Source organism: Mercurialis annua, linkage group LG1-X (genome assembly GCF_937616625.2).
Source record: "Mercurialis annua linkage group LG1-X, ddMerAnnu1.2, whole genome shotgun sequence".
Taxonomy (NCBI): domain Eukaryota; kingdom Viridiplantae; phylum Streptophyta; class Magnoliopsida; order Malpighiales; family Euphorbiaceae; genus Mercurialis; species Mercurialis annua.
The window spans coordinates 23,210,753-23,219,509 of record NC_065570.1 but is presented as its reverse complement, the minus strand read 5'-3'; the positions used below and the strand labels follow the sequence as shown (position 1 = coordinate 23,219,509).

General features: G+C 36.0%; 1 protein-coding gene across 1 annotated transcript; it reads left to right on the top strand.

The window, feature by feature from the left end:
* The first annotated feature begins 2,815 nt into the window (after window positions 1-2,815).
* Window positions 2,816-3,368, top strand: LOC126682767 (uncharacterized). The gene is made up of 2 exons (XM_050378528.2): window positions 2,816-3,206; window positions 3,296-3,368. The coding sequence occupies exons 1-2, from the start codon at window positions 2,879-2,881 to the stop codon at window positions 3,310-3,312; spliced, it is 345 nt and encodes a 114-aa protein (XP_050234485.1). The 5' UTR covers window positions 2,816-2,878; the 3' UTR covers window positions 3,313-3,368.
* Window positions 3,369-8,757: the final 5,389 nt, after the last annotated feature.

Genomic DNA, 8,757 nt, shown 5'->3' with positions numbered 1-8,757 from the left:
TAAGAACGACCTGTTATAGAGACTTGTGACGCGACATAAGCATTGTAATCAAAACGACGAGTTAAAGAGACTTGAGACGCAACATACTAATCTATTGTCACTTTTCACGTACACGTTGCGTAATATAACGACTTAGGTAATCGAAACGACGCATTAAATAGACTCTAAACGCGACCTCCTAAACTAGCGTCACTTTTCACGCACACTTTGCGTAATAACATAACCATGCTTAGGTAATTGGGACGACGCATTAGGGAGACTTGTGACATGGTATACTTATCTAGCGTCACTTTTTATACTCACTTTGCGTAATATAACCTAACCATGTTTAGGTAATCCGAACGGCGCGTTAAAGTCACTTGAGTCGCGCCATACTAATTGAGCGTCACTTTTGACTCACACTTTGCATAATATAACCTAACCATGCTTAGGTAATCGGAACGACGCCTTAAAAATACTTGAGACGTGACAGACTAATCTAGCATAACTATTCACGCACTCTTTGCGTAATATAACCTAACCATGCTTAGGAAATAGTAACAACGCGTTAAAGAGAATTGAGACGTAACATACTAATCTATTTTCACTTTTCACGCACACTTTATGTAATATAACCTAACGATGCTTAGGTAATCGGAACGACGTGTTAAAGAGACTTGTGACACGACATAAATATGGTAGTCAAAACGACACGTCAAAGAGACTTGCGACGCGATATACTAATCTATTGTCACTTTTCACGCAAACTTTGCGTAATATAACCTAACCATGCTTAGGTTATCGGAACGACGGGTTAAAGAGATTTGTGATGCGACATACTAGTCTAGCGTCCCTTTTTACGCACACTTTGAGTAATATAACTAAACCATGCTTAGGTAATTGGCACGACGCGTTTGAGAGACTTGTGATGCGACATAAGCATGGTAATCAAAACGAAGTGTTAACGAGACTTGAGACGCGCCATACAAATCTAGCGTCACTTTTACGCATAAATTGCGTAATATAACCTAACCATGCTTAGGTAATCGGAACGACTAGTTAAAGAGACTTGAAACGCGACATACTAAATCTAGCGTCACGTTTCACGCACACTTTGCGTCATATAACCTAACCATGCTTAGGAAATCGGAACGACGCGTTAAAGTGACTTGAGTAAGGACATGAATGTTATAAGGATGTCGCGTTTCAAGTCTTGAACGACGCGTTAAAGAGACTTGAATGTTATAAGGATGACATAACTATGCCTTATATTCAATCTGGATATCGAGAGACAAAGGGATTAAAATATTATTGTAAATGGTTAAATCGGATTATCGATATTCATATAACTTGGGTAGTCATAATGTCTTGCTAGAGGCCACTTATGACTTGTGGGCTGAAATAGGGATTTCGAGCCTACTGCCAACGTTATATGAACCTACAGGGTCGCACACTAAGAACAGGCCCAAAACAGTTATGGGTTGTACAAGCCCAATGTGATTAAGTGATTAATTATATATATATATATATATATAATTCGTAATATATATATATATTAATAAATATATATATTAATTCGAAATTTAAGGATAAGTGTTTTCTTTAATTTATTATTTTTGGAAGATAATAAATATAGTAATTAATATATATTTTTAAGCCCATTAAGGACCGTTATCCTTTTAAGCCGGCGTGTTTTTGTCATGTATTTTATTGTAATACTTTAATGATAAATATTAAATATGATTTAAATTATCAGGAATAACATATTTATATGATTGTTGTTAAATATGATTTAAAATAGTAAAATAATATGTTTTTAATGTTTATCTTATTGGTTATATGCTTTGCATGATTATTTTACATGTGATAAGATAGGATAACTAAATAGGATAAATAACAAACCCTTATTTAATATTAAGTCTTCAATATACCTCCCATTGTAATAACACTTATCAGGACTTAGATTGCTATGTATAGGCTATGCCAAAGCATGATGTATAAAGTCATCTAAGTAAGATAAGTTGGATAAAAGTGATATCCATATATTTGATTTGGTTAGACTTAACTATGTTATCAAAATAGTTTTGAACCTAGGGTATAAGATAGAATATCAAGACTACATGTGATGTTAATATTCTATGTTCAAGAATTGTATGAGATGTAATTGGTAAAGTGTTACCTACCTAAATAAAACACACTTAAAGTGATAAGGCAAAGCTTACTTGAAGTAGGGTGAAATATGGATCTTGTCCCACTATTATTTTTCAATTGTTGAAATTAACATTAAGGGTTTTTATATGAATTATGGATATATGTTGTGGGAATTTTATTGTGCCTTTTATTAAATGCTACTTGTATATTTATTGTTGTAGAGATGGCTACAAACACTACACCTACTTCATCAGTGCGATCAATCCTTGAGAAGGATAAGCTCAATGGCACTAACTTTCTGGACTGGTACAGAAAACTAAGAATTGTTCTTAGGCAAGAAAGAAAGGAATATATCCTTGATCAACCCCTCCCTGAGGAACCAGCTCCTGCTGCTACTAGAGCTCAAAGGGATGCTTATACGAAGCATCTCAATGACTCTACTGATGTCACTTGCATTATGCTTGGATGCATGGAGAATGAACTCCAAAAGCAAATGATGGAATTGGATGCGAACACCATGATTACTGATCTCATGGAAATGTTCCAAGAGAGAGCAAGAATTGAAAGGTTCAATACCATCAAGGATTTGCTTTCTTGCAAGTTGACTACTAGCGGCTCAGTTAGTCCTCATGTTTTGAAGTTGAAGGGTCATCTTGAACATTTGGACAGGCTCGGTCTCCCAATTGCCCAAGAGTTGGCTACAGACATTATTCTCCAATCTTTGCCTGAGGCTTATGATGGTTTCATCATGAACTTCAATATGCATAATATGGAGAAGACCACCACAGAGTTGCATGGGATGCTTCAAACTGCTGAAAAGAACATCAAGAATGAGATTAAGGATGTTCTTATGGTCAACAAGGGAAAGGGTATGAAAAGGTCTGGTAAGGGCAAGGGAAAGGCTTTCAAGAAGTCTAAACCCAAGTCCAAGCCCAAGACCAAGGATGAACCCAAAGCAAAACCGCCAAAGGAAGGAACTTGCTTTTTCTGCAAGGAACCTGGACATTGGAAAAGGAATTGCAAGAAATATCTGGATGATCTGAAGAAGAACAAGGGTAGTGAGACTACCACTTCAGGTATTCATGTTATAGAAATTAATCTTTCTACTTCTGATTCATGGGTATTAGATACTGGATCTGGATCTCACATTTGTACTAATGTGCAGGGTCTCAAAAGGAGTAGAAGTTTGACAAAAGGCGAAGTGGACCTACGAGTTGGCAATGGAGCAAGAGTTGCTGCTTTAGCTGTAGGGACTTATGAGTTATCTTTGCCTAGTGGACTTATTTTATCTTTGAACAATTGTTATTATGTACCTACCATGTGTAGGAATATTATTTCTGTTTCTTGTTTGGACAAGGATGGTTTTGAATTTATTATTAGGAATAATAAATGCAGTATTTCGCATAATAACATTCTTTATGGATATGCTCCACGCAGTAGTGGTCTTTATATTTTAAATGTTGAAGACACTAATGAAAAATCAATCTATAACATCGATGCTAAGAAGTTTAAGTCAAATGATTTAAACTCTACTTATCTCTGGCATTGTCGTTTAGTCCATATAAATGAGAAACGCATATCAAAACTTCAAAGAGATGGACTTTTGAATTCATTTGATTATGAATCATTTGAAACATGTGAATCTTGTCTAATGGGTAAAATGACAAAAACACCTTTTATTGGACAAGGTGAAAGAGCTAAAAACTTATTGGGCCTTATACATACAGATGTATGTGGTCCATTAAGTACAAATGCTAGAGGTGTATTTCAGTACTTCATTACTTTTACTGATGATCTCAGTAGATATGGTTATGTTTATCTGATGAAACATAAATCTGAATCTTTTGAAAAGTTCAAAATATTCAAGAATGAAGTACAAAATCAACTTGGTAAAAATATTAAAACACTAAGATCTGATCGAGGTGGTGAATATTTAAGCCAAGAATTTGTAGATCATCTAAGAGATTGTGGGATCGTTTCTCAATTGACTCCACCTGGAACACCACAATGGAATGGTGTGTCTGAACGGAGAAATCGAACTCTATTGGATATGGTTCGATCAATGATGAGTCAAACTGATCTTCCAATCTCATTTTGGGGTTATGCTTTAGAAACCGCTGCATTCATTTTGAATAGAGTTCCATCAAAGGCAGTTGAAAAGACACCATATGAGATATGGACTGGAAAAACTCCTAGTTTGTCTTTTCTTAAGATTTGGGGATGTCAAGCTTATGTGAAGCGACTAATTTCAGATAAATTAGCACCCAAATCTGACAAATGCCTTTTTGTAGGATATCCTAAAGAAACTAAAGGATATTACTTCTACAATGCTTATGAGAACAAAGTGTTTGTTGCTCGAAATGGTATCTTTTTGGAAAAAGAATTTATTTCCAAAGGAACCAGTGGGAGTACAGTACAACTTGAAGAAATTCAAGAACCACAAAATAGCATTGTACCAAGTATGGAACCTCAAAAGAATCAACAAGAAATTGCTGAACCAGTACAAGTACCACAAGGCCAAAGGAGGTCTGATAGGACACGTCATAATCCTATGAGATATGGATTTCTCATTACTGAGAACAATGATGTGATGATTGTGGATCAAGAAGAAACCACATCCTATCAAGAGGCCATAAATAGTCCTGACTCTGAAAAATGGCTCGAAGCCATGAGATCTGAAATGCAATCCATGTACGATAATCAAGTTTGGACCTTGATTGACCCAACGGATGGTGTAAAAACCATTGGGTGCCAATGGGTCTTCAAAATGAAGACTGACATGGATGGCAATGTGCATACCTATAAAGCAAGACTAGTTGCAAAAGGTTTCAGACAAATACATGGTATAGACTATGATGAAACCTTTTCACCAGTTGCTATGCTCAAATCCATTCGAATTCTCCTTGCCATAGCTGCATATTATGACTATGAGATATGGCAAATGGATGTCAAAACAGCGTTTCTTAATGGAAACTTACTTGAGGATGTGTACATGACACAACCTGAGGGTTTTGCCAGTCCAGAGAATTCTGGAAAGGTTTGCAAGCTTCAAAAATCCATTTATGGATTAAAGCAAGCTTCTCGGAGTTGGAATCTTCGTTTTGATGAAGCAATCAAAGAGTTTGGATTCATCAAGAATGAAGATGAACCTTGTGTGTACAAGAAGGTTAGTGGGAGCGCAATTGTTTTCTTAGTGCTTTATGTTGATGACATACTACTCATTGGAAACGACATTCCCATACTGCAAAATGTTAAATCATGGTTAGGGAAGTGTTTTTCAATGAAAGACTTGGGCGATGCTGCTTATATATTAGGCATCAAGATCTATAGAGATAGATCTAGAAGACTCATTGGCCTAAGTCAAAGCACTAATGTTGATAAGGTATTAAACAGGTTTAGTATGAAAGACTCCAAGAGAGGATTCTTGCCAATGTCACATGGCATCAGTCTCAGCAAGACTCAGTGTCCTAAGACACGGGATGAGCGAGACCGCATGAGTAAGATTCCATATGCTTCTGCTATTGGATCTATCATGTATGCAATGTTGTGCACTCGACCTGATGTCTCGTATGCTTTGAGTACAACGAGCAGATACCAGTCAAATCCAGGAGAAAGTCACTGGGCAGCAGTTAAGAACATCCTTAAGTACTTGAGAAGAACCAAGGATGCATTCTTGCTATATGGTGGTCAGGAAGATGAGCTGATTGTAAAGGGTTACACAGACGCTAGCTTCCAAACTGACATTGATGATTATAAATCACAGTCAGGATATGTGTTTTGTTTGAATGGAGGTGCTTTCAGCTGGAAGAGCTCGAAGCAGGACACCGTTGCTGATTCTACAACAGAAGCTGAGTATATAGCTGCTTCAGACGCAGCTAAGGAGGCTGTTTGGATCAAAAAGTTCATAACTGGATTAGGAGTTGTTCCTAGTATATCCGATCCAGTGAACTTGTTATGTGATAACAATGGGGCCATAGCACAAGCAAAGGAGCCCAGATCACATCAGCGATCCAAACACATACTTAGACGTTATCATCTCATTCGAGAAATCATTGAGAGAGGAGACGTGAAGATATGCAGAATTTCGACAAATGATAATGTTGCTGATCCGCTAACTAAGGCTCTTCCACAGCCTAAGCATGAGAGTCATACTAGGTCCATGGGAATTAGATTTAATGTAGATTGGGCCTAGTGCAAGTGGGAGATTGTTAGTGATATGCACTAGGTCAATCATGTTTGACCATGTTTTGACTTTATCATTTTATTATTTATTGATTGGCAGTTTTTATCATTTTATATTAATGATTAAAATACTTGAATGGTTAATTTTTTCTAAGGTCATCGAGTATGTGACTTGATAGTAGAACCCTTAGGTTTAATAAAAGAATTATATATACCATCTATCCCTAGTCTTAATAGAACATTGAGACTAGCATGATGTTGACTGATGATTATGTTTTACTAATCATGTATATGAGATATTAAGTCAAATCATAGGTGCTATTTGAGAAATAAGGCGCTGGATGACCCACTGTGAGAATACTACATAGATCACTGTCATAAGTAATTCTCATTACAGTTCTATTAGTATAATCCTTTGACCTTGAAATCATCATGGATTTCTACATAGCTATTTCATATTTTGATACAGTCTTACATTATCTTTAACAGGATAATGGAATAGATTGTCATTGGATATGAAAGTAACTATGTGAGAAATGTGAGTGACTGAGAAGGAATTTGTCCCTCATTTATTTGAGTAAGATATCTATGGGCCCCTTGAAGAAGATAGACTGAAGAAAATGCATGGCCATGCTAATTGATAAGAAGTTATCATTTTCAGTCTACTTAGAGTCAAGAAACTAATGATTGAATGTTATAAGGATGACATAACTATGCCTTATATTCAATCTGGATATCGAGAGACAAAGGGATTAAAATATTATTGTAAATGGTTAAATCGGATTATCGATATTCATATAACTTGGGTAGTCATAATGTCTTGCTAGAGGCCACTTATGACTTGTGGGCTGAAATAGGGATTTCGAGCCTACTGCCAACGTTATATGAACCTACAGGGTCGCACACTAAGAACAGGCCCAAAACAGTTATGGGTTGTACAAGCCCAATGTGATTAATTTTATATATATATATATATATATATATATATATATATATATATATATATAATTCGTAATATATATATATATATAATTCGTAATATATATTAATAAATATATATATTAATTCGAAACTTAAGGATAAGTGTTTTCCTTAATTTATTATTTTTGGAAGATAATAAATATAGTAATTAATATATATGGATAATTATCAAAAAGGAGTTTTTGATAAACATAAACTTGTAGAATTGCAATGAGATTGAAATTCGAATTTGTCTCAAACCCTAGTGTTATTTATCACTATAAATACTCATTAAGCAATTGGATTGAGAATCACGAAATTCATTATTCACTAAATCACTAAGATTCGAAATTGCTTGTGAAGCAATAGTGCTAGCACACAAGCACTAGTTTTGGCTAAGGTCTGTTCGTGTGGATACTCGTAGAGGACGCGTTCTTTTGGAGGCGTTTCTCATCCGAGGCCAGGTATCACCAAAGTGAACCACCTCCTTCCTTCCTACATTGCTGTTGAATTCGACATACAAGTAAGTAATTATTCTGTTAATTCGAATTACATGGAACTTGGTTTGTTGAAATTCCGCTGCGTTATGAACCTATAAAACCCAACAATATAACCTAACCATGCTTAGGTAATCCGAACGACGCGTTAAAGAGTCTTGTGACACGACTTACTACTAATCTATCGTCACTTTTAAGGCACATTTTGGGTTATATAATCTAACCATGCATAGGTAATCGGAATGACGCGTTATAGAGACTTGTGACGAGACATACTAATCTAGCGTCACTTTTAACACACACTTCGCGTGATATGACCTAACCATGCTTAAATAATCGGAACTACGCGTTAAAGAGACTTGTGAAGCGACATACTTATAGAGCGCCACTTTTCACGCACACTTTGCGTAATATAACCTAACCATGCTTAAGTAATCGGAACGACGCGTTAAAGAGACTTGTGACGCGACATACTTATATAGCGTCACTTTTCACGCACACTTTGCGTAATATAACCAAACCATTGTAAGGTAATCAGTACGACACGTTAAAGAGACATGTAACGCGACATATTAATCTAGCGTCACTTTTGATGCACACTTACCGTAATATAACATAACCATGCTTAGATAATCGGAACCGCGCTTTGAAAAGACTTGTGATGCGACATACTTATATAGCGTCACTTTTCACGCACACTTTACGTAAAATAACATAACCATTGTTAGATAATCAGAACGACACGTCAAAGAGACTTGTGATGTGACATACTAATCTAGTGTCACTTTTAACGCACCCTTTGCGTAATATAACATAACCAGGCTTAGGTAATCGGAACGATGCGTTAAAGAGACTTGAGACACGACATACTTATCTAGCGACCCTTTAAAAACACACTTTGCGATATATAACCTAACCATGCTTAGGTAATCGGAACGACGCGTTAAAGAGACTAGAGACGCTACATACTAATCTAGCGTCATTTATA

Bases quoted from the DNA above. Each gene is read 5' to 3' on its own strand.
- LOC126682767 (XM_050378528.2), top strand. From the start codon at position 2,879: ATGAACTTCAATATGCATAATATGGAGAAGACCACCACAGAGTTGCAT.